Genomic DNA, 25,323 nt, shown 5'->3' with positions numbered 1-25,323 from the left:
CTAAAGTGATTTTTTTTAATTTTCTTTTTTACAAAGAGAACAGATTTTGGTAGTTTTTGTGTATATATACACACAAAAGTCTGCTGTAGAGAGATACTGACGGAAACAACGTTTCCTTTCATTCACTGGCCACTAGGGGCCGGTTGTGCTGCATTTATCAGCAAGAATCTGTCCTGGACCCCTATTGTATAACACTGCAATTAATTACCATAAAAATAAAGGAGCAAATGTCCTAAATTATGAAGATGTTGAAGACTGCAGAGGCTGCTAGGAACATAACCTGTGGCCTTTTTGCTTTATGTTTTTATTTATGTGTGTATATATATATATATGTGTGTGTGTGTGTATTATATCTATTTACATTTAAAAGAGGCAATTTTTTATATGGGGGGTGTATGTGTGATTGCCTCTTTCTTCTTTTTTTTTTTCTTAATGTGTTGTAGACATTTTCCTAATCTTTTTACACTGAGATAAATGGGGTAGTGGCTCCTTAGTAAAAGAGCTTTTAATTCTGATTTGTGACTACATCATTACCTATGAAGCACTGTTATTTGGAAGTGTGTTGCTTAATGGACACCTTTTATCTTTTCAAGGCATCTTTCAAGTTCTGAACAAATGTTTACTACATTTTTTCTTTAACCTCACCCTCTTATATTTACCTGGAAGACCTCTTGGTCCAGGGTAACCTTTCGGTCCTCTGCCTGGAAATCCTCTTTCTCCTCTTTCTCCTGGTTCACCTAAAGCAAATTCATGAAACATTACTTACAGCCTGCTTGGAAGATTACTTTCAGTAAGTTCATTCTCAGAGGTGAGCAGTTAATATGCAGAGAATTCAGGTGGATGTATATGTTCTTAGCATCTTCAAATGATGTCCTGACCCATGTTCTTCTAAAATGTTTGGGATTTGTTTGGGGATTTTTCCCGCCATTTGAGTTATACTCAGAAGTAGATATGTTGGATGGGGAAAACAAAAGAAAAACAAAACACCTGGAGCTGGACAATAAGTACCACATGAAATATGCCGTAGTCTATATAACAGAAATAAACCAAAGTTACAGAACTTTGGCTTTTTTGGAATACAGACTGAGGTTACAGGCTGAGGGCTTTTGTAAGAACATGTGAACAGAACTATTTCCAGCTAACTAAACACTTTGGAATAGTGTTTACTGCTGGTTATCCCAAACCAATTTCTTGTTTCTGTTTCTGCCCTCCTTCACTACCCCAGGTTGCTTATTGAGGTCACTATAATCTCCTTTCTTGAGCTACTTCTTTTTGACTCTTGCTGATGCTGTCAAAAATCACTTTACCTTTGTATCTTCTCTCTATCTCATGGTAACACATTCTTGCATTTCTATCTCCTCTACATCGTGAGCTTCTAAACTATTCTCAACATTCTCCTCCTTTTCCCTTTTATCACATCTTAGGTACCCTTTTCTTCTCATTCTGACCTCAGGCAACTCCACGAATGGATGAGGAAGGTCATCTCATCTCGGTGTCCTCTGTGGAACTCTGGTAACCCAGGAGTACAGAGTGAAGCACTGAGATTTTGTTCAGGGTGCCTGCCACACTTTTCAGAATGCCTACCACCGTGATAGCTCTTGCACATGAGAGCATTCACCACTTGTATCTGTAACTGTGTTTCAAGGCTTACTGTAAGGTAACTTGGAATTTGATGACAATTATGATAGGAAACATGACATCTTGCTTATCTCGGGGTTTTTATGCCCTATAGATCTTTTAATACTAACATGGTGCAGCCTGTTGTGTGCTGAATCAAATTCACCATATCTGATCACCTTTGTATCTCCATTTTTTGTTGCTTCTGTGGATACAGATGCCCTTATATTAAATGAAAATAGTAACAGAGCTCCAGCAACAAAGCTGTTAGGGTTGGCTTTGTTTGTATTCTATTCCTTCTCTCAAAGGTTTTCCCAATTTTACTTTCAAATAAGGCTCAAGACAAAACACTCAAATCCAGTGACAGACCAGCTTTGTGCAGAAATACAGTTTTTAAATAAAGCCTTCCTTCAAGAAAACAAATCAAATTGACTGCTGAATAGAAATTAATACATACATAGTGGCCATAAGACTTTGCAGAAAATTCTACTCTGTAATCCTTTGGAGGAGTACAAAGCCTCTCAGGCAGGAACAAAAGAGATTAATTTAGATCAAAGATTATTTTTTTTTTGTAAAATGTAAGGTAAGTCAATTTTACTGTGGATTTCTCTTTTCTAAAGAATCAACAGATTGTGGTACACAATGGAATGATGTTAAATGACTCAAGTATTATACCCAAATAAGAGGCAGATTGTTATCAGTTGTTTGTAATTTGAGAAACTGGATAGAATTAAGAGATTAGTGACTGACTGTTTACGTTAGCTTTTGGGACCCCAAGTCTTGCAGAAGTGAGGGTCGCAATCAGAATGAGTGGAGGAAAGAGAAAATTACTGCTGGAACTTTTCAGTGTGCGAAAAGCACGAACCTCAAATGTCCCTGAGAGGGAAAATTAATATTAGGAATGTGATTCAGCTGCTTACTTCTAGTCCAAGGCAGATGCTCGTCCTGTTTCCTGCTAGAGAACTGATTTGATGACAAAAAAATAAATATATAAACAAGCCTTGCTGAGGCCAGGCCAGTGTGCCCTTTAATCACTGGGGCAATTGAGAAAACAGTTATAGGAAACAGCTTAGGTTCCTAGCAAAAAGATTCAGGATCTTTTTGTACATTGACAACCTGTAAACCAAAAGAAAAACAAGAAAAAAGAAAAGCAAAACCAAACACATCCTGCCCGCCCCTCCCTCCCCCCCCCCCCCCCCCCCGCCAACTCCACCAACCTGGAACAATCAATAAATGAAGGTCAGTTACAGAATTTCTTACCTTTAGGACCTTTACGACCGATCTCACCAGGGGGACCTTTAAGGCCAGGCAAGCCACGGGGACCAAGCTGCCCTGGGAAGCCATTTTCACCAGCAGGTCCTGGAGCACCCGGTGGCCCTGGTCGGCCAGGAAGACCTGGAGCACCAAATTCTGGCCTCCTAAGACTGGCTGCCAGCTGAGCTAGTTGTTCTGCCATGAACAGGAGGACAGAATGGAACAGTTAGTGTACCTGAATGTTCTCATGTTCACTGAAGAACAAAGTGTCTTCTCCGCTATGGAAACTGAGAGATTACAGCACAGCACCTTCCTTATAGACAATCCTATTTACAAAGTTTGTTGCATGTAAGATGTACTTAGTACTACCAGCGGCAGACTCCACAGGCACACTGTGCAGCTGGTCACTGTGAAGCCTCCATCTTAAAAATGTAATTTTTGATGGCTTAAATGACTCAAATGTGTATTTTTATTTAGAAATGTCCTTATAATTTTCTATAGCATTTAGATTTCAACCATCTAACAAGAAAACTTATTCATGCGATTGCTTCATCTTAAAAGAGAAAATCTCTCTGTTACTATTTGTTGATCCTGTCAAGATTCATCTTTGCAAGACGGAACAGCTGAGAAGCAGGAGGGCAGTCATCTATGTTGGCCTGGTAAGTGCAGGCCTTTTTCAGAGGAAAGAAACCCACAAACTGGTGTTCATGAGTTCAAATCTGATATATAACTGAGCATTTTATGTTGACCTTTTCTTAAGGTAAATCAGCAGGAACTTTCTTTTCATTAGTCATAGGATCAGCTTGCCATTCCTTGGAATGGTCTAAGCTAGCTATTCCCATTTACTCCTCCCTCCCTTTCAGGCCACTGCAGGAGAACAGTCCTCTCTTTCCATAACATTTCCATTCTAGAATTCATATTCCAAGCATGCCTCAGAATAACTTTCTCCAAGGAATAGCAAGATGATGGGGGGAGTGGGGTAGGAGCTGAAATAAAACAGAAGCTATAGCCAGCAGATATATCAGGAAGAGTGAGGAGAGCACTCTGTAGGCAAAGCCTACTGAGCAGGTGAAATTCAATTACAGTTGTCTTCAAGCTGAGCAGGTTCCAGGGACTCACTTGTATCTTTCTTCCTATCTTTCTTTCTTTCTATCTCATGACAGCATTGACAAATACAGGGGCTCTCAAGAGGGTTGCAATGAAGACAGTCTAGATTTTTCCCATATCCTTTGCTTTTGTGCCTACAGGACCGCATAAATTTTTAAACTCAGTAAATCCCATGCAACCAACTGTAATAGAAGAACTCCCAATTTCTATGTATGTCAAGAACTAAGCAAATATAATTAAGGCTTTTGAACATCTGCTTTTTGCTTTCATTTTATGGTATGCTATCTCCAGAAAACACCTCTCTGAACATAGTTTTGCACATTGTTTGTGATAAACTGCTAGTGTTTGTGTGAGTACAAATGGACAACCATGCTTTCAGTGAAGCTGTGTATTTTTATATATATAAATATAGCAAGTGGTTTATAAATAAAATACATGTATTTCTTAAAAACATGTCTATGGCCTGGTTACTACAGTAATAATAGTGTGGAATCAACAGGTAGTTCAATAAGGCTGCAAAATATACATAAATAAGGGACTTGTTTCTCATATTCTCTCATACTGTGTCCACATTCACATGTGGGAAGACTTTGTGCCAGGTTCCCTGATGAGACCACACTATTTGTTCTGGGTAAGAGTGGGAAAATCTTGGTTGCCTTCACAGCAGTAGATTATCCTGATTTAAATGCACAAGAAACATCAAATAATGTTCAGTGTATTTACCTTGCATGACTCTCATGCAAACTTGCTTTATGTGCTGATCAGTTGGTTCTTTCCCCTAGGATTAAAAAAATAAGAGTTTAGGACTTGATATCACAGTAAATTTTATAAGTGTGCCTGATGCAAAAATTGCTGTCCAGTTGTCATGGTTTAACCCCAGCCGGCAGCTAAGCCCCCCAGAGCCGAAATGGGGGACAGAATCAGAGAGTAAAAGTGAGAAAACTTGAGGGTTGAGCTAAAACCAGTTTTTATCATTAATGCTATAAATTGTAAGGAAAAGCGGGAGGAAGGGGGTAACAAAGAGAGAAAAATAAAATCCAAGGAAGACAAGTGATTCAAATGAGAATTGCTCACCACCAATTGACTGATGCCCAGTCAGTCTCTGAGCAGTGGCCCCCTGCCAGCCTTCCCTGTATTACTGCTGAGCATGACATCATATGACATGGGATGTCTCTTTGGTCAGTTGGGATCAGCTGTCCCAGATGTGTCCCCTCCCAGCTTGTGCGCCCCCATCCTCCTTGCTGGTAGGATGGGGTGAGGAGCAGAAAAGGCCTTGACTCTACCTAAGCACTGCTCAGCAATAGCTAAAACATCCCTCTGTTATAAACACCATTTCCAGCACAAATCTAAACCATAGCCCTGTATCAGCTACTCCATCCTAGCCAAACTCAGTACACCAGTCAATAAGAGGTGTTCCAGTCCCTGCAAGTGCAACTATTCAAGCTGAAGTCAATTTGACTAGCAAGGTAGATACCATGTGTGATACACCACGTATCAAACATGGTTTCGTGCACCCTACAGGAGTAGGGCCATCATGAAAAAATAGAACTGAACTGAAAGCTGAGGACCCAAGGACCTAACTGTATACAGCCCCAGGATTTCCCTGGTGTACAAATGTGTCTGTTATGAGGTACAGTGGTTTTCAAACTCCTGTGGATCTTGGGTTTTGCATGTTTATGCATCTCCTGATGTAAAAAAAAAGTGGTGTGAGTGACAGCTAGTCTTCAATAGATACCAATTACATGAAAACAGTACTTACAGCTGGCCCTTGGCTGCCAGGCAGACCTGGGGCACCCTGTTCACCCTGCAGGCCTCGTGGTCCAGGTGAGCCTCGTGGCCCTTCCATGCCAGGCAGTCCCCGACTTCCCTCAGGCCCCCGGGAACCAGGCTCTCCAGGATTACCAACCTGACAATGGAAGAGAGACATTTCAATGGACTGCTCTACTAGGGTTAGACTGATTCTAACACATCGAAGTGATGACAGAAGGTATTCACAAATGCAAAGCGATGAATGTTGGGATGTAGAGTTGTTGAACAGCTGCTTTTTAAATGAGCAACTGGCATCAGCAGTTTGTTATTTATAAACTTAAAAGAGGTCTGTTTTCCTCTCATAAAGGGGGTAAGTAGAATAATAAGATATACTGCCAAAAGGCAAATCCATAGTGACATGCACAAAACATTGGGGTTTTTTTTGTCAAGAAACAGATCTTGGTTTCTACTTCTGCCCTTGTGCAAGTCACATGCAGCTTTTCGAGATCTTAAATGCTCCTTAAGTTAGAAAAATTCCAACTCCAAATCACTTTTGTGCCCTTTCACAGAGGATACCACAGTATAAGCCTGTGCTGTCTAGCCCCAGGCTGCTTGGGAACATACATTTTTTCTTTGTTTAATCTGTCAGAGCCAGAGCTGACTGCACGCAGGTTCTAGTGCCTACGCCTGAGTTTGCTGGCACAGGGGGAGGAACATCCTCACACAAACTGATGTTGACAAACCACCTGGACAGATGCAGTGGTGACTTCTTTCAGAGAAGGGGTAGAAAGAGCTATTTTACTGATATAAGCATCCTGGCTCATGGGAAACAAAAGGATTGGTATGGCCACATCAGTATTTCCATGTAAGTACATTTAGTAAATAAAGCTATAGCTTCCACTCCAGTAAATTTTCTAAAAGAGATTAAATATGATGCAGAGTGAGACCTATGCCACCATAGTGGTGCTAACAAAGAGAAATAACACCCTAAAAAAAACCAAAAAGAAACAAAACAAACAAACAAAAAAAACCCACCACCACCCAAAAATAAAAACCCAAACACAAAACAAAAACAAAAAACCCAAACCAACCACAACAAACAAAAGCCATAACAAAACCCAAAACAAGCAGGAAAATGTCCTACATACTTATAGCTTCCCAAATCTACTGGGGAGAACAGAAAAAAACCCTGCTGAAGGAGATACTCGAGAAATGATTGCTCAGCCGTGGTATCAACGAAATCCACAAGATGGAGCCATTTCAGTTCCAACTCTGCTGCATCTTCGACAGGTAAAACTGCTGTCCCCGTCAGAAGAAAACCCTAGGACATGCTTCAATAGATGTATTAAGACATCTACTCAAGCTCTTCCTGATGTCCTTCTCATAAGATCTTGATCGGCAGTAAATACTCTTTAGCTTGCATTTGCTTAACCCCAAAATCACACAGGCCACTGAGACCACAAGCAGAGGGTTTTTTTTGTCACTGTCAGCCTCAATGCCCTGCAGGAAGAACTATTGATATGTTAGTATCATAGCCCAGTCAGCTGCTGTAACAACCCCACTCTTCAGTGATCCTGCAATAAAAGAATGTGTTCAGCTCTAAATGTCTTTTTCTCCTGTGACAGACAAGTTTCTGCTCACCTCCCACATCAAAGCCAGCATTTTGTTATTTCTAAATAAAATTAAAAAAATAAAAGAGAAGAAAAGAAGGAATCTGGGCCACAAAATACTTCTGCTTTCACAGACACCACAGTTCTGCTGCCAGCTTTTCCACAGTGTGCAGATTACATGCTGCACGCAGTCACTGCACTGAGCCTCCCTTCGGTACAACACCTACTGCACAAACAGTGCATTCACTGGCTTTAAAAAAATAAGTAAAATATTAGTTGGCCAGAAAAGTGCTGCTGAATGGCGCTTCTCTTTTGTGGAGCTTACAATCCAGGACATGAATTCCTTTCCAAAGCTCGTGCATTTTAATATTAACTGCATTCAAAATTTAAACAGAAGCAACGCTGTTGGAACTCATTCAATTTAATTCATGATAAAGAGCTCAGCTCTTTATTGCTATTTTCTTTCTTAAATCAGAAAACCATCTACCTGATCTACTAGATCTCTGTACTTCTGTAACAGTGCTATTCATTATACTTACAGCTCCCTTTGCTCCTGGCAGTCCCACATCGCCCTAAGCAAAAATAAGACAAACTGTATTAGAAGAGAGTATCCATTACAGTAAAATTGACACGGTTATCTTTTACTATTAAAAAAAAAATCACATATTGATTTGATTTCTACAAACTGGCACATCAAATGAATTGCAATTCATTTGGAAATAAAACTTGAATTTATGAAATTTTGGTGAAATTCCTTTCTCAAAAAAATTTCTGTAAAGTTCAAGTAGGAAAGCATGTTTATTATAATTGGTTTTGTATTGCTTGTCTTAGAATTAGACCCATGGCTCTAACCTCTCAAACCACAGTTACAGCACAGGACAATCTCAAATAGCATATTGATTGGAAACCTTTAGAGGAAGCATTATTTAATCAGGAATTTCTAGTGTGACAATTACAAATAATGTTGTGTTAGCCCTGAAAAAAATGCAGCAGAAACCAGGCAAGTGTCTACCCAATGTGCTGTGAAGAAGCCAAATACATAGAAGCTTTAGTTCCCAGGACCCTGGCTTCTGGCTTGAACAACTGCAAAATCCATCTCTCTCTTGACTGAGAATGGCAAGCCCAGTATTCAGAAGTTTTTAGTTAGTTTTCCCTCTGAACTGGGGGATTTGGGGAGAAAAGTTTTCAAGATCTCTTAATCACTTGCAAAATCGATTAAATCTTCTTCGGTGTTTTCATATTGCTTTTGGAGAGATTTCCAAAAATTGTATTTTGCAGTTCCTAAAAACCATTAGTGAATTGGTTTCTAAAGGTCATAAAGGTGACTTTGTCTCTTAATGCATATGTCATAAGTGAAATAAAGTTAAGAATTGTTACTGGTTTAAAAACAGACTGGCAGCACACTTAAACAACTTATTCCTCCAGCAATATCACAGCGCCACAGCTTCTTCCCAAACCATTCTCTCTCTCCCCAATAGTCAGTTGCTACATCTTATTTCTGAAGATAAAGGCAATACAAAGTATTTCCATCAAGTTATTAAGGATATTTTTTATCTGTGCTCCTTTTTCACCTGTATTAAACTACATCCTCATCCCCACTGCCTCAAACACCAAGAATTTATCATGTGTATGGATGCATACATGTATATTTATATAGTTATTGTATCTCTACATATATATCTATATATATACCTACACCCCTCCTTCAAGGCAGCATGTATTGCATTATACACCTAATAGAATCCACACATTTCAGAGCGCTTTCAAACCAGCAGGAGCAGCATGACCAGGCAAATAAAACAACTGCTGCATTCTGCAATGCCCAGTTAGCATAAAACTGAAATATGATGTTCAGCCATCAAAACATATGCTTGAAGCATTCCAACAATACTTTAAAGATTTAATTGACAGCAACAAAATATTAGATCAGGTGAATAGAAAATCATGCCTTACTAAGTCACCCTTTTCTCCTCCATCTCCTTCTGCTCCAGGTGCACCCTATATAAAAAAAAAAAGACACACTGTCAGCCTCCAGATCTAGTCAGTGTACTGCACTACACGTACTGCAGCTATATTTGGTAGTGTGACTTCAAAGTACCGTGATCTCTGACATTACTTACTTGTTCACCTTTAGGTCCTGGTTCACCCACTGAACCCTGAAAGATTAAAGAATTTGAAAAAAGTTAGTAATAATAAAATAATAGAGAATTTGAAACTGCAGTTCAAAAGTGTAGTAGCTCATCTTCAATCCCCCCTACCATGTAGCAGTAATGCAAGAGTCCTTTAAAGCTGCAAACTTTTGAGAACGAAAGCACTTTAATCTTACAATACAATTAAGGTGACAGACTGAAGGTGAGTAATAGCATGGATCATATAACCCACTGCCACACTGGATGGCACAGATTCTGACTGTTAAGAGATGGATCTCCCCTTTACATGGCAGGTGCTCTTGCAGCTGCTACAACTCTGCCTGCAAATTAGTTAGAAGATATAAGTAAAAAGTCCAGTAAGTGTATCACTTTTCCTAGTCCTATTGAGTATTCCATATTGCTGTAGGCCATCCCAGCCCTGCTAATGCGTCAAAAGCACAGGCACATCCAGAAGCTCAGACACAAACTTGTCCTGCTTGCTGTTTCAATTCTCAATGTTTTTTAGCTGAATTGTCTCTTCAATTTTGATTGTTACAGTTAAAGCTGAATTATTTAAGTCTTGAAATTGATACTCCTTAAAAATATATATATATATGTAATGTTTCATCTTAGAATCCTATAATAAAACATACCTTTGTGGACAGGCAGAAACCAGAGAGATAAATAAACGAACCAATTAATTTCAAGCATATGTAATTTGTTTCTATAGTAAATTTATTTCACTTACAAATGGTGCATTATTTAAGAAAGTCTTAGTGTTTGTGCTCTATTAGAAAACCAATCACACCATCCTTAAATATCTTTTGCAGTCTGTGCACAAACGTATACACTCCAAAAGAACTATAACTGTGCATAATTTTTTGTTCTAAGACAGAGATACACCATATTGTCTCCTATTTCAGAGATCCATTTAAGTCATGAAAGATTTAGGCACTCAAACCAGTGTAACATCTACAGTTTGATAAATTCAGATTTGTTATGTTCCTGAGGACAGAGTCAGTACTAAATTATCCACAAAGCTAAGCAGTTGAAAACACAGACCTATTTAACATTCTGACTTTGTCAAACAATGCCAAAATTATTTTGTCAGAAGTGTTCTCAAAATTATGCCTTAAGGTTTTCCAATTGCTCACACAAAAAGACCGTGATTTCCAGCCTAACAGCATTTTGGTGGTTCTTTTTCTCCATGTACTCTTCTTTAGAGCAACAAAACAGCCAATAGATACGGTTGAGATGGAAGAAGCCTCTGCTTCTTGGAAACCTGACCTGTAATGTTTGTATTAGCAAAGATAAAAATCACAGCTGAAACTATCTGAATCTATTTTACATTGGCCTCCAAAATTTCAATGCAGACAATAGAGCAAGTAGTCAAAATATGAAAATATCCACTTTTTTGACATACTGGTTATCTGTTCACAAAAATCCCTCCCAAGCCATGCCCAGGAACTGCTTGCAAAACTGCTGGTCAGCATCAGCCAAAACTGTATCAGGGACTACAGTAATTATTTAACACTGTAAAGCTTCCCCTGGTGCTGATTGATTTACTAAAATAAAAAGAACTAGAGTATTTGAAACCAATTCAAAATATGTGAATAAAAAGTGGTGAATGCTGCGGTTTGGCATTATCCACAGCATATCTACATAACCACTCTAAGAGTCACTAAATGTGTGATCCATTGTTGTAACATTGTTCTATACGGCTATCTCTGCTACAGTATGTCAGCTTTATGATGGATGCATTAGACCCATCACTAAAACAGAATGAAGGACCTTGGGGTGGTGCTTTACAATATACTGTGATACCCACTCCCTGGGATCCATTGCAATTGGCAAATCTACAAGAGAAATAAGGCAGAAAACCAGGTGAAACTGAATATTACTGGTGGCACACCTGCCCGAGCAGCAGCAACCAAATAATGTTCAGTGGAGATGAAGCAAACAGTTATTGGGGTCCAAGAGTCTTCTTAAACCTAGGACTCGACCCAACAAATGAATGCCATTCTATCACCTGTATTACCTGATCTTACCCTAAAGGTCCAGTCCCTTTGTAAGGTTAATGAGGAAAATCAGGCACCATTGGAGGGAGACTGTCAGCATTGCACCAAATGCTAGTTATTTGCTACCTCAGATACCTTCAATCTTCCCCCTGGAGAAGTCTAAGGTATGAACCATTACTAATCTAATAAAAAGAGATTGCTTTCTGTCAACATTTACCTTTGACTAGAAACATGTTCCTGATCTCAGCATTAAAAAAATAAAAAAAAAAAAGAGCCACCACCAAAACCCACCCACAAAAACATGAAAAAAATGCCTTAACAACAACAAAGACATTGAGACTTGGGTTGAAGTACTGAGCCTGTTTCAAAAACTGCCAAAAACAACCGCAAGCCATATCTAGCCTCTCTACAATGTATACTGGAAGCATATCAAAACCAGGATTCCTTCAACTGAAGACATCTACAGCAGTGATACCTATGTCTGACTATTACTGACTATAGAAGTCCTATTACTTCTTTGATTGTCAGGGGTGAGAAAGAGACACTTCACAAGTTAAATTCATTTAATACTGAGGTACTTCTCAAATAAGAAAGATGAAAAACAGTGTAGAACAGACTATCTCTGTAACAAAGATGCCTGAAGTTTGGTGAGTGAATTCCATTCTCTGTAGCCTCCTATGAGCAAGATAAGGAATATCTGGGGGTTTATATACTGTCTTGTCTGACAAAGCAAAACAAAGTATCTTCTTTTGGTATGCAAGATCCCCAGGGTCCAGTTCTTCCCTTTTAACACTAGAAGAGGTACTTACATCCTGCAATTCTATGTGTACACTTAGACATCTCAAGAGCTGCATTAGCCTGTCAATTTCCATAGCAGGTTCTAAGATATATGCTAAAGGCATTGTATTTGTTGTAGACCAGGGCTGACATTTCAAAGCTCTGAAGTGACCAGAGGCCCTGACTTACAATTTCAGATCCCATTGAGTCAATGATTTGCAATATGATTTAGGTCTAAAGACCTAAATGATCCAAACTCAAAAAACAACAACAAAAGAAATATTTATGCCAGTAATCTTATTTCAGTCCCTTAAGTAACACTGTCAAGACTTTTCCTGTATATTTTATGTGCTATAAGTAGTTAATGGGCACCTCGAGTACCACTTTCAAGCAGTTGACAGATCCACATACAAAACAAGAATCCAGACATTAATTCACAAAAAACAACAACAACAAAAAAAAAAAAAACCAACCCAGTGCTCAAATTATTGTATTTACTCCTGACATCAAACTGCAGCCTGTATGTATGAGTGCATTTCTTACCCGGTCACCCTTACCACCAGATAGGCCTGGAGGACCTGGCAGTCCAGGAAGTCCAATATCACCCTGGGGACCCTGTGAAAATAAGTCAAGGGTGTAAAATTACCCAATCTGTTTTAGAATGAACAACTTAAAGTCATACTCTGACAAGCAGATAGAGCAGAATCTTACTCCCAGAACAGTCTAATTTGTTGAAAACAGAACTGATCCAAAATACAGCCCTTTAAACAGCATCTTACTTTGATTTTATTGCTGACAAACAGAACAGAAATGGCTTACAGGGCTTTCCACCCCCAGTAACAGTCTGGTTCTCTTAAAAAGATTTCCTAAGATCTTGCAGTCTGCAATCTGTGCATTCCTCTGTAACAGCAGGCTCTTTCAGCAAAAACCTCCCCAGCTATACCTCTGACTGCGACTGTGTAAATACTGCTGGAGCACTGGTAAAAGGTAGCATTCATAATCTGCTCCATTCATTAGTTTCACATGGCTGTCAGCAGAAAGCCATGTCTTTTACTGCTCCTGTTCCCCAAGTACACACAGCCCACAGAGGAGTGTGCAACCCAGCTTTGCACATCACAAGATTTATGTTTGGGTTGGCTTTTTTTTTTTTCAAATAGAAGAAAAAGTACCACACATCTCCATATACTTTAAAACAGCATTTTCTAATATTAGCACAGTCACAGAGGACTGAAAAAGAAACTCAACAATCACTCTTTTCAATGTTATTTTCAGTTTCCCGCATTGATAAATGGGTAAGTGTAGTTCCAGATGATACCATAGCTCCTTGAAACTAAACAGGAGTACTCAATATGTAAACAAACTGCTTACCCATTTCCCTGGTATACCTGGAGGACCTGCAGGACCTGGCTCCCCTCTGCTACCCTTATAAGAAAGAGAAGGACATCATTACTTCCTGAAATATTTCATGTGAACAGGGAATAATGTTTGACTTTTTTCTTAATGTTTAGCGAGTTACACTAGTTAGCAGTTGCTTTAGTCAAGACTTCTGTTTATCAGGGCAAAATATATGACATGTATTGAAACCAGTGAAACTTCCTGAGAAACATTTTTAGTTAACAATGGCATACAATATTTAGGGGGCATTAAATAATTCAACAAATTCATTCTGAAGAGTGATTATGTAGAATCAAAGCCACTTCATGGGATTGCACCTGAGAGTTACTTGTCACAAACACATTTACTTCACTAAGACAACTCTGATGGGTGTGTTTAGCTACAGACTTTTGCTCAGTTTTATCAACTGTACCACATACTTAAAAGCCCATGATCCCACATGAACAATGGACAAATGCGAAATGTATGTTGATAATGCTTAGCAAACTCATTGGAATTACAAAAAAAAACAGAACAAAACAAAAAAATCCCCACAGTCTAGACTGTCACAGGGCACAGTAACTTTTAATAAACCCCATTCATAGTAGTGATAAGTATATATATATGCTTTTTACAGGATTTTCAATTTTTTATCTTCAGATATGTTTATCCATTTGGATCATCATATTCACATTAGTGTTGTAAGTTCATCTCTTAATGCATCTGTTTGAATATATACCCTGGGTAAAGATGACACTGAGTTAAATTTTCAAAGATTTTAAACAATTTTCAAACTGAAATACCTTTATCAAAAGAGTTATGTCTCTTATGATTTAATCTTTCAAAGAGCCCAGTAAGTTTTATACATTTACTCTCACCTGTACAGATACATATACACACCCGTACACATAAATTCAAACACTGTCCCAACACAAGGCTAATACACAAGTGTCACTACTTCAGACAGTTATTTCTGCTGTTCAAATACATAAAAGGTACATGCTATAAAAGCACGACATAACATTTAAGATTATATCAAGAAGTTAAGTTATTCAATATAAGTCGATAATCTGCTATTTATAACTTGGAAAATTTCAGGTTAAACCAGATCTAAGCATTCTAGAGCTGTACATAACTGTTAATTTTAAATATAGATATTTTCTTCACAATAAGAAAAATATTATGACATATTGAACAATAAAAGGGGATGGCAGACATAGCCTTTTATGCCAGGTCATAAATGCAATCACGACTTCTCACACAAGCTTAGGAAAACTAACTCTCCAATTCAAGAAATAATTAGGTATCCTGGAGAGATCAGAGAACCTAACATAAACAGACTTTTCCATTCATTTTCTTCAAAATATCCGATGGTGTTAAAATCCCTACCCTTTTAAAGCACTTTGTATAATTTCTAGAAGCTCTTTATGTTAAATAAGACAAAAAAAAACCCTGAAAATCACTTTCATCCCACAACCCAGAACATGCATTAACCTATTTGAAAATTGTTATAATCACGCAATTCTGTACTACATCTCTGACCTGGAATACTAGTATATTTCTGATTCAGGAAAGAGAAAGATTAAAATCAGAAACTCGTCTCCTCGTATATGTCATAATATTCCTGCCTGATTGTTATACAGCTATAAAAAAATGGCAATGTCACCTTACATAGAGTTAAAATCATAAACATCTTAAGCACAAAGGTTCTGCTGCTCATGCAGAATGCAAGAAAAATCTTCCTTTTTATTTTAAATGCAAAAAAATCCTTGGTGAAATATATACTACAGGCCCTTTTTCAGACACCAGTCCTTTTCTAAGGTGGTAAAAAGAAGGTTGGTATACAGAAAACTGGAATACAAAACAACAGTATTTCCTGTAAACATTGACATTACGCTTGTAAGGACAAATTACTTCCAATTAAGGGCCACCACTGCAAGATCTGCAGGAGCTGTATTTTGGCAAGGGGGAATCTATAACCCAAAAAGAGTAATCAGGAGTCCCACTGGCCTATGGCATAACCTAAAAGGCTGTAAAGCTTCCAGCAAGTTATCCCTGACTGAAATGGCTCTGGAACAGGATTTCATTGAGCTAGGTATACTTGGTTCCTTTCATCAGGGATGAAGAAAAAAAAATAAAGAAGCACCTTGAAATACCCTCATGTAAACATTTAAAATATATCATGAGTCTTGTTCTATGTCTATGTAGAAAACCCCACGGTTTCTGTAATAATTGGCTCAGGTGTCATTGACTGTACTTGGTCAGATGAAACATTCATCGGTTCTCTAAGTTACTCATAAGCCATAATGAGAACAAAAGGTGGCCTGGCCATGTCCGCAGCCTGCCTTTCTTATATGGTGGCCCTATATCTAACAGTCCATAGTTGCAGACTCACAGATCAATAGGCATTTTGCACTAGTTTTAACTAAAACACACGTGAAAAGGGAAAGTAGTTACTTTCAAGTGAGCTGTGACAGACTGACTTGCATCCATGCTGGTAAACCTGGCCTACAGTGAAGGGAGGTAACACAGAGATTATCACTGCAAATGGCCCCTGAAGCCACTCCAAAGCCTGGACACTGCCTATATTGTTTCAGTCAATGATGTTAAAGAGCCTGGACTGAAAACATGTCCAAGACTGCTCCGGTATTTCAACAGTGTAGATAATTGATTTCTGTTAAGTACACTATCACTTCACACGAGTACAGCTGAGCATAGGGTCATTCTCCCAAAAGACAGCAAGGCCCACATGAAATGGTAGGGTGTGAAATGGTAGCACAGCACCACAACACTGAACACTGAACAATTCCAGGATGCAGCCTTTTCACAGCTGTGTTTGACTAAGGTTACAACAAAATCCACCTTCCCTTTGTTCCAAGGCAGGATTGCTGGACCACTCAATACATTTAAATTAAAATTTAATGTCCCACAGTTCTCCAAGATCTATACTCAGCCTTTGAATGCAACATGTAAGGGGACATTACAGGATTTACAGCAGACCTTTCTTCAGATTGTCTGGGATGGTTTTCTTCCTCATTGAAATTTTGAAGAGTTGATTCTTTTGTAAAATGCCCACAAGCAGTTACAGAATGCATTCTCATGTTAAAACAGTTTCTTTCACTGGTTTCTTGATTTCCTTTTGATCAATTGTGTGGAACAATAATAAGAATATGCCTCAGGTAATTTGCTTCTCACTTAGCTGCCCCAATAATTTAAACACTAATTTGACTCTCTTGACAGGTACTTCACAGTCTATACTGTAATAAACTCTCCTGTACTTAAGAATTTTGGTTTTATACTATATGTCATGCCAATTGTAGCCTATTCAAGAGCAGTGCCATAGAGAATTAAATCTGTGCAGAATAAGAAAGAATAAAAGTACATTTTGGAATGAATATCGTAAACTTAGTATTCCAAAGTCTTTTGCAAAATGTAATTCATTTATTAATTATATGCTTGCAAGACTTCAACTTATCAAACTTTTTTCACCCAAAAATCACTGAGGAATTAATTTAAGTTAAAGGATATATCCATGGAAGCATCAACAGGACTGTACCTTTGACCTTCAGTACAGTACTAAAAAACATCCATAAAGATAAATTATTATCTGCTAGAAGAGTAAATATACAGCAAACCTTTGCACCTTTCTCTGAGTAATAATGAAATTGTACTCCTTAGGATAATGGTAAGAGATAAGTGTAGCATGAAATGTACCTTCCTTTTAACTGCATCATGCTTTGGGCAGCAGGCATTCTGCTGCCACTCTTTTCAAGGGTGATACTGTGGCCAAGTACAAATTGCAGAGACCTTTCATGCTGACTGCACCTATAGTCTTAACTGAAGTCTAGGAGAGCTTTAGTATACTAAATCCAAAGCAAGCCCAATTTTTACCCAGGCTACCGTCTACACTCTTTAGGAGAGGCCAGCTTCAGGATATCTGCTGAAATCCAGAGGTCTAGCATGCCCAAAAGTCAAAGGAAGCTGTTTCTGGGGGCAGAAGGGTAAAGAGTAAGGTAGCAGACAATTTGACCATGCAATTTGGAAAGACAGCAGTGGATAATATGAGAATTGGAGAGGCTTAGCAACACTAATCAGGTGTGGCTGTGATGTGTAGCCTGTGAGTGAGAGAGAAGAATGTGGTACTCTACAAATCATGCTGCAGAATTGTGCAAGGTCAGAAAGTTTGGTTACATCCATTTAAGGCTTACGCTTACTGGATAGGAAGTGTACCTGGCAGGATGGAAATCCACTTTCTTCTTTTGATTCTGCTACAGTCTGTGCAATGCAAACCCCTTTAGCTGTATCTTAAATGTAAACTGTGACTCACCGCTTGTAGAACACCTCTGAAATTATGTATACAAAATATGTCCACTAATACCTAAACATATTATAGAAACTGAGGCATGGACGTTTCATCCCATCACACTACCCATACCACTCCACCATTAATGGTAAATGATCCATTATTCCAGTTGAAGTCATGTAAGAAGAATCTGATAGAACAGCTAGGCTTTAGTTCTAATTGTTAGGGTAAACAAAAATACCTTTAAACGCTCAGAAAATTACTTAGCTGAAAGCAATTTAAGATGCTGAAAACAGTATTCTCACCTGACACATCTAGTAACAAATCTAAGGTTCTCTCCAGGCTCCCTCTTTATAATGAGCAGAGACAAAAGCATCTCCAGAGAGCAAGTCAGCCGAACAAACCAGGGCCCCTCTGAAATCTCTCAGAGGGTGCTACAGTATCAGATCTTAGGCAGCCAGATGCTTAACCTCTGCTGCTTATATTAGGAAAACATGCATTGCATACTAAATCAACTAACAACATATATGTACGCTGACCTTAGAATCAGAATCAGAATTACCAGGTTGGAAGGGACCTTCAAGATCATCGAGTCCAACCCATGTCCTACACCTCGACTAAACCATGTCACCAAGTGCCACATCCAATCTCTTTTTAAACACATCCAGGGATGGTGACTCCACCACCACCCTGGGCAGACCGTTCCAATATTTTATTATTCTTTCTGTGAAAAATTTCTTCCTAATATCCAACCTGTACCTTCCTTGGCGCAGTTTGAGATTGTGTCCTCTCGTTCTGTCAGTTGCTGCCTGGTGAAAGAGACCAACCCCCACCTGTCTACAACCTCCTTTCAGGAAGTTGTAGAGAGTGATAAGGTCACCTCTGAGTCTCCTTTTCTCCAGGCTAAACAACTCCAACTCTCTCCATCTCTCCTCATAGGGCTTGTGGTCCAAGCCCCTCACCAGCCTCGTTGCCCTCCTTTGGACACGCTCAATCATTTCCACGTCACGCATTGAGTTTGCTCAATTTGCTAGGCAAGTATTGAACTTTAATTTAAATGCTTACTTAAATGTTCCAAGCCATCTTTTGACTGCAGAACCACAGGATGGGATACATGTTCTCCAAATGTTAGCAATTTAAAGGTTAAATAGCTGAAGAAAAACAAAGTATGAAAAAAAGAAGGGGCAGGGGTCAGTATTTTCTGCAGACACAATATGAAAAATTAAATCTTACTAAATCTCCACGAATATGACAGAAAGTGGTTAAGCAGCTTAGAGAGCTTGGCTAAATTCCACTGATTAGAAATGACACACTGATGTTTGAGAATTGCTTCCTTTGAGCCACCTGCCATGATGACTCGCTTAGAAAGGTTTAAATCACAAATGGGTTTGGTAATTACTTGGATTAGCTAGCATAATGTGAAGCAAACAAAGTTAACTAACAATACAGCTAGAGTGGAATGGAGAATATGTCTGATTTAGGAACAAATGACAAAATTCCCATGTTGCTCAGTTGTTTTTCTGTTTTACTGAATAGATGGACAGGAAGCTAAATAAACAGAAGTTCGGGGCTTTTTTCCTGCTCGGGTCCACAGTTAGTTTCCTAAGGAAAAACAATGGTAGACTGAAGTGATATCTTTCAAAGTAATTTTCTCCAAGGGATATTTGTCACTAGTGAGATAAGAGTCTCCCAGCACACGAGTTTGTTCATTTTTAATTAGAGCCAGTTACCTTGCTTTCAACCATTTAATATCTTCCTTGTGAAACTGTCAATTTTTACAGACTCACAAAAGACCAAAATTTTAATCTCCTGCTTAGTAGCTATATTAAACCAAATACATTCCAACAGTTGTTTAATAATGAAAATTACATTTAAATAACATGGTTTCCATCAGAGAATAGTACAGACTATTTGGTGAATGGTACAGAAGCATTAATTTATCCCATAGAAACACTGACGTTGTTTTTCCTCAGTGCAGATAGCGGCCTGTTATCCATGTTAGTAGCATGAGCCTTGTTAGCCCTGCCAGAAACCTTCACTGGATGTCCCTTCCTCTATAGTTCTAGCCCTCCTGGAGTGACCAGCCATGCTCTTTCCCGACTAGTGACATAGAGAAAGTGGTAAGTGAAATGGGATAGTGAAGAGGGTCTTTCCTGTGGCTGCTGCCATGCAGCAATACATTAAGGACCAGAGTTTTCCATATTGTGCAAAACATCAAGGTTTTTTCCAACTCCAAGGAAGACCCCACCCTTGAGTCTTCTATACCAAAAATGAAATGGAACAAAGGGTGAAGAAGAAAGAAAGAAACAAAATGAAAACTCCCCAAGATGATTGCTAAAGAACATAATTTAAAATAGAAAGAAAAAGGACAAGAAAAATACCTGCACAGTAACCGTAAAATCCTCAGACTTTGAAAGTATTTAGTCATAAAACTTTAGTCAAAAACTATCAAATGTTAAAATTGTGAGAAAATGTCAAAATCTGGGGAAAAAGAATACAAAAGTATTCACAAGAAAAATTCTCTTCAGAGCAATTATAAAAGCTTTTCTCAACTTATTTTAGAAATTTCTAGTTTTAGAAGTTTGAAAATCATGGCATGTAGATTTATTTAACTAGTGGATCTTTTTTTCCTGGAAATCTAAAAGCAGAGTCCTAAAAACTGAGGCTCAAATATATCTACTACATGTACATTCAGCTGAAGAAAGAAAACACTCTTTATTCTGCCCTGAAAATAAACACAAACTCAACTTGGACTGTTTTTTCCAGTGTTCCAAAAAGAAAAGTCAAATGCTGCCTGTAGTCTTGAGCAGAAGGAAGCTAAACATAGTTATTATTCAAGGCTCTTTATAGCTTTAAAGGAACTATAGATGAGAAGTAGATTACTATTTAATGTTCTACAAGCAAAATTACTTTATTACCATCAATTAACTTCCTTTCTCTATTTTATATTGATCATGCTTTTGTTCTAATGTTCACATGTTTTCCAAAATAAGTGCACTTGGTAAAGACAGAGAAAATAAAGGCAAGATATCCAGTTGTCTTTCTGGTCTCTGGAGCAATAAACAGAAAAATCATTGTATTTATGCTGCGTTAAGTATTTGACTACAGGGTTACTAATAATTAACCTTGTGTGTCAACTCCTGTTCTATGGACTGCTGATTTTGTAAATTCATGTTCACATTGAAAGGATTAAAAGCATAGTTTAGCAGATTACAGTGCATTATCCGGGTGGGCAAATACTTTGGTCGGATTCAATCATAATACTTATTCCCATTACAAGTATGCAAAGTATTAGCCCAAGTACAGGGCTTAAATCCTTTTCTAGTGCACTCAACACTTTTAAAACCAAACAACAACAACAAAAAAAAAATGTTTGCAAGTTGGGTATATTGGAAGCTGAAGATACCTGTATTCCATCCTAGTAATTGTATGTTCATGAAATCCGCTTTCTGTATCATTCATAGGCTGCTGTAGACACAGCATTCATACAAAGATTCAGTTTAAAATAAAAATGATCTCATGAATTAATGCACCTAGCACACAATAACACAAACCACAGAAGCAAACAAAATCTGTTACTTGGCTCACTGCTGTTGTCTGTTCAAGAGTTAATTCACAGAAAATATTCCTGACCCATGAAATACCCTTACCAATGTATCCCTATCAATAACTCTGTAAGCCCTGCGTGAGGATAACCCTACAAACACGTGAGTAAAACTTATGTCATTGTATGGTAGCAGAAGCTCAGCAAATTCCAAGAAAGTATCCCTAGGGTATCAGTGGCAAGAGAGAGTCTTGCAAAAGCAATTGGTTACAGAGCCTGGAACCTTGTCAGTGTTGTCAGACTGAATTTTGGCACATGAAAATTTTCTTCAAGTCACTGACCCTCACACCCCTCACAGAAGGATGAACAGCAAAAGGGAATTAGATCAGCCTTACTCCAGTCCATGACAGGTCTATTGTGGAAGAAATCCGAAATCTGTGCTCAGCAGACTCTCCAGCATGCATTTGTCCTGTCTTCACCACTGTGCCTCAGCAAAGACCATCAGTCCACTTGCTTTAGCACACCCGTTTCCTGCACCAAGCTACCTGCCCAGCAATTATTTCTGCAGTCTTCTAAATCTTTCTAGTGGTAAGGAAAACCTCCAGCAAAAAAAAAAAAACCCTACAACATCAGTGTTTCCAATTAGAGAAAAATGCTATACTTCAGTATAGCTACATTAATTATGCCAACCAGAAAGGACCAAGGAAGAGGCCTGAGCAGCATCCCACAATCATCCATGATAAACGGTTAGCATGCTTTTGTCTTGGGCAAACTGGACTTCCCTAGATAATGACCAAGAACAGTTTGGGCAACACAGGCAAGAGGCTGTTCCCCATATGCGACTTGACTGTACCCAGCCTGCTTAGATGTGAGAGGGTGTTAAGGGAGTTTAGCAATATGAAGACAACCCACATCATGCCAGTTGACCAAGAAGGCTGAGGACAGTCTCTAGCCATTTTCTTTACTAGTTAGGACAGTTACCTTTCCTTCATACCCTGTCTCACTATTCACATTAAGTGCCTTAGAAATAGGTTTGGGCCAAAAAAAATCATGTTCTGAACAGTAAGACCAAAGTTCAAAACCTTGTAACACACAGCTAAGCCTTTTAATATACAGCAAAAGCTTCAAGGGGCTGAAACAGTTAAAGAAAAGAGCAAGTGATCTTGCACTGACAGCTAGTGAATTTAAGCTTTTCAACACCAGTAATGGAAATTGACTGTTACAGTGGAAGAGCAGGAGTTTAGTTCCAGCTTTTTGTCACAAACCACCCTCATTCCCTCTGTTTGGGCTTTTACTTAGCATGTTTAAAAATAAACACCAGAAGAATACAAACAAAGCTTTAAAATTTAATTTACCACCAAAGCCAGAAACAGTTACAGGACATGTGCTTCTATACTTCTCTACGTGACGATACACATCCACCTGGTACAGAAGAGGGTTAAAGAACATCTAGTATTTGCCTTAAAAATTAGCATCTGTGCAGAACAATGTTTTTACCTCACGGTTAACTTCAGCAACCATAACTTGAGACACTGCAATACTACATACAGTCAGTTAGAAATGTATACAATACTTACTGGTGGTCCCCGGGGTCCTGTTGGACCTACTTCTCCCTCTGGCCCCTGTTCACCCTGTTTTGGGGATAGGAAGAATGCAACACATTTGAAAAGTGATGTTTTGCACAGTGCAAGACTTCTCATTTTTTTAGCTCTTTTGGATAAGAGTAATGATCTTACCGGTTTCCCAGAATTTCCCATTAAACCTGACACTCCAGGACGACCTGTATTACCCTGTTGGACAGCAGATGAAAATATCAGCTAAGGAAATATTTTACTGTTCATTTTAAAATCAAAAATAAGTAAATCAATAAGATCTTAAAAAAAAAAACCAACCAAAAAACAAAAACAAAACAAAAAACCCACAAAAAAAAAAAAAAAAAAAAAAACAAAACAAAACAAAACAAAAACAAAAACCAAGCAACCCAGCCTGTATTCAGTTTTTAACTTCTACCTTTATTTTGGTTTTCATTTAACTTTCAGCTACTTCCTTCCAATTTTTCAAATGTCAGGTTTTAGTTCTTTTGTTCTTTACATCCTGATAAATAAGGGACTCTTCACTAGGGACTGTAGTGATAGGACAAGGGGCAATGGGTTAACACTTAAAAAAGGGAAGTTTAGATTGGATATGAGGAGGAAGTTCTTTACTGTGAGGGTGGTGAGGCACTGGAATGGGTTGCCCAGGAAGGCTGTGAATGCTCCATCCCTGGAAGTGTTCAAGGCCAGGTTGGACAGAGCCTTGGGTGACATGGTTTAGTGTGAGGTGTCCCTGCCCATGGCAGGGGGTTGGAACTAGATGATCTTAAGGTCCTTTCCTACCCTAACTATTCTATGATTCTATAAATCCCAAATAGACTTGATTGCTGTACCCAAAGCATAGAAGGCAATATCGTTCCATTTAATTTCAGAAGAAATTCATGTCTCAATCTAGTTTTCTTTCTCAGTTACTTAAACTCTAGCATGATTGTCTGAAACATTCCATCGTCTCAAGCGTACAATACTTCTTTAAACTTAATTGGGATTGCTGCTGCAGTCTGGTGGTATGTAAATAGAGATTACAGTCTCTGTGATTCAATCAATTTAGGGCAGCTATAAATACTGTTCTTATTATGAGATCACTCATTCCAAACTGTAGTGAGGCACCCATCTCACATGCCTCCTCTAGCAATGACTTCCACATATTTAAAAGGAAATGGCCTTTTTTAGGTATTATTTAATGCCTGAAATCATGAAAACCAGATCACATAGCAAAAGAATCATGAAAAAGCACAGGACTAGAGTCGATTAAAGAATATATTCAATTCTTTCAGCCAAAGGCTTGTCTTACCACAACAGAAAGTTAATTTAATTTCACTGGTTACTTTAGAACTTGGTAAGCACAAATACAGTATTGTAAGAAAGTCAGTACTCAAGATGATTTACCTTTGGTCCAGGAATGCCTTTCACACCTGGAGAGCCTGGTAAACCCTGAAAGAATTTACATTTATAGCATTCATCTGTTGTTAAGGGGATTGGAAATGGTGTTTAAAAATATCTGCCTCATGTTAAAGCATTTCTAGTCCTTTTACTTGATATTGAAGCACTTTTATCCAATAATGGACCAAGCTTGAGTTCTTTCTATTTACAAAAGAACAGATAAGGAGTAGCAGCATTCTTACTGTATAAATTGGCAAGAGGAGCATGAAAAACTGGGGAGCTGTGGCTTTTTCTAGCTTAAACTATAAATAGATTCTTGATTCCAGTATTGTGAGACTGGAGAAAGAGAGCTTAACAGATACTTTATGTATACATTTCATCCCCTCCTTACTTTTGTGCAACAGCTCATAGCAAGTATGCTTTTACTAAATTTTCTTCCAAGCTGAAGAACTCACTTTGTATTATAAATTTACTTCCAGTTCTATTTTAATACAGCTCCTTCACTATATCCTCACAGCAATTACTCCTACAGCATAGTGTTTCAAAGAAGTTTCCATTTAGCTTTTGACAGTTGGCAGTTTGTAAATTAAATTACTCCAATACCAGCATCAATCTAACCTATATATGGCATTTCTGTAATTTTAACTGAGCCTAATTTTCAAAGGTAAAATAGCAGATACTTACTGGCAGTCCCTGAAGCCCTGCATCACCTGGAGCTCCAGGCTTTCCTGGTTCACCCTGAAAAACATTTTAAGTTGTAATATATGCAAATCAAACGAAAGGGAAAATTTTATTTCTGGAACACAGAGCTGGAGCACTTTGGGATCTGTAGGAAGGGAAAGTTCATTCAATAACCTTAATAATGTACA

The 25,323-nt window shown here is 38.3% G+C and overlaps 1 protein-coding gene across 1 annotated transcript in view; it reads right to left on the bottom strand.

Annotated features, from left to right (window-relative positions):
• COL9A1 (collagen type IX alpha 1 chain) overlaps nt 1-25,323 on the bottom strand; it is a gene marked incomplete at both ends in the record, with an annotated part of 67,589 nt that overhangs the window by 778 nt on the left and 41,488 nt on the right. Inside the window, 13 exons of the mRNA XM_080615918.1 lie at nt 660-737; nt 2,878-3,066; nt 4,702-4,756; nt 5,738-5,884; nt 7,877-7,909; nt 9,291-9,335; nt 9,458-9,493; nt 12,805-12,876; nt 13,630-13,683; nt 23,060-23,113; nt 23,219-23,272; nt 24,461-24,505; nt 25,139-25,192. Of these exons, the coding sequence (XP_080472044.1) occupies nt 660-737; nt 2,878-3,066; nt 4,702-4,756; nt 5,738-5,884; nt 7,877-7,909; nt 9,291-9,335; nt 9,458-9,493; nt 12,805-12,876; nt 13,630-13,683; nt 23,060-23,113; nt 23,219-23,272; nt 24,461-24,505; nt 25,139-25,192 (916 nt within the window). The remainder of the gene's footprint in view (nt 1-659; nt 738-2,877; nt 3,067-4,701; nt 4,757-5,737; nt 5,885-7,876; nt 7,910-9,290; nt 9,336-9,457; nt 9,494-12,804; nt 12,877-13,629; nt 13,684-23,059; nt 23,114-23,218; nt 23,273-24,460; nt 24,506-25,138; nt 25,193-25,323) is intronic.

The sequence above is a fragment of the Psittacula echo genome, assembly GCF_963264785.1.
Source record: "Psittacula echo genome assembly, chromosome: 4".
Lineage (NCBI taxonomy): Eukaryota > Metazoa > Chordata > Aves > Psittaciformes > Psittacidae > Psittacula > Psittacula echo.
The sequence above is the reverse complement of the archived record's forward strand: the minus strand, read 5'-3'. Positions and strand labels throughout refer to the sequence as shown.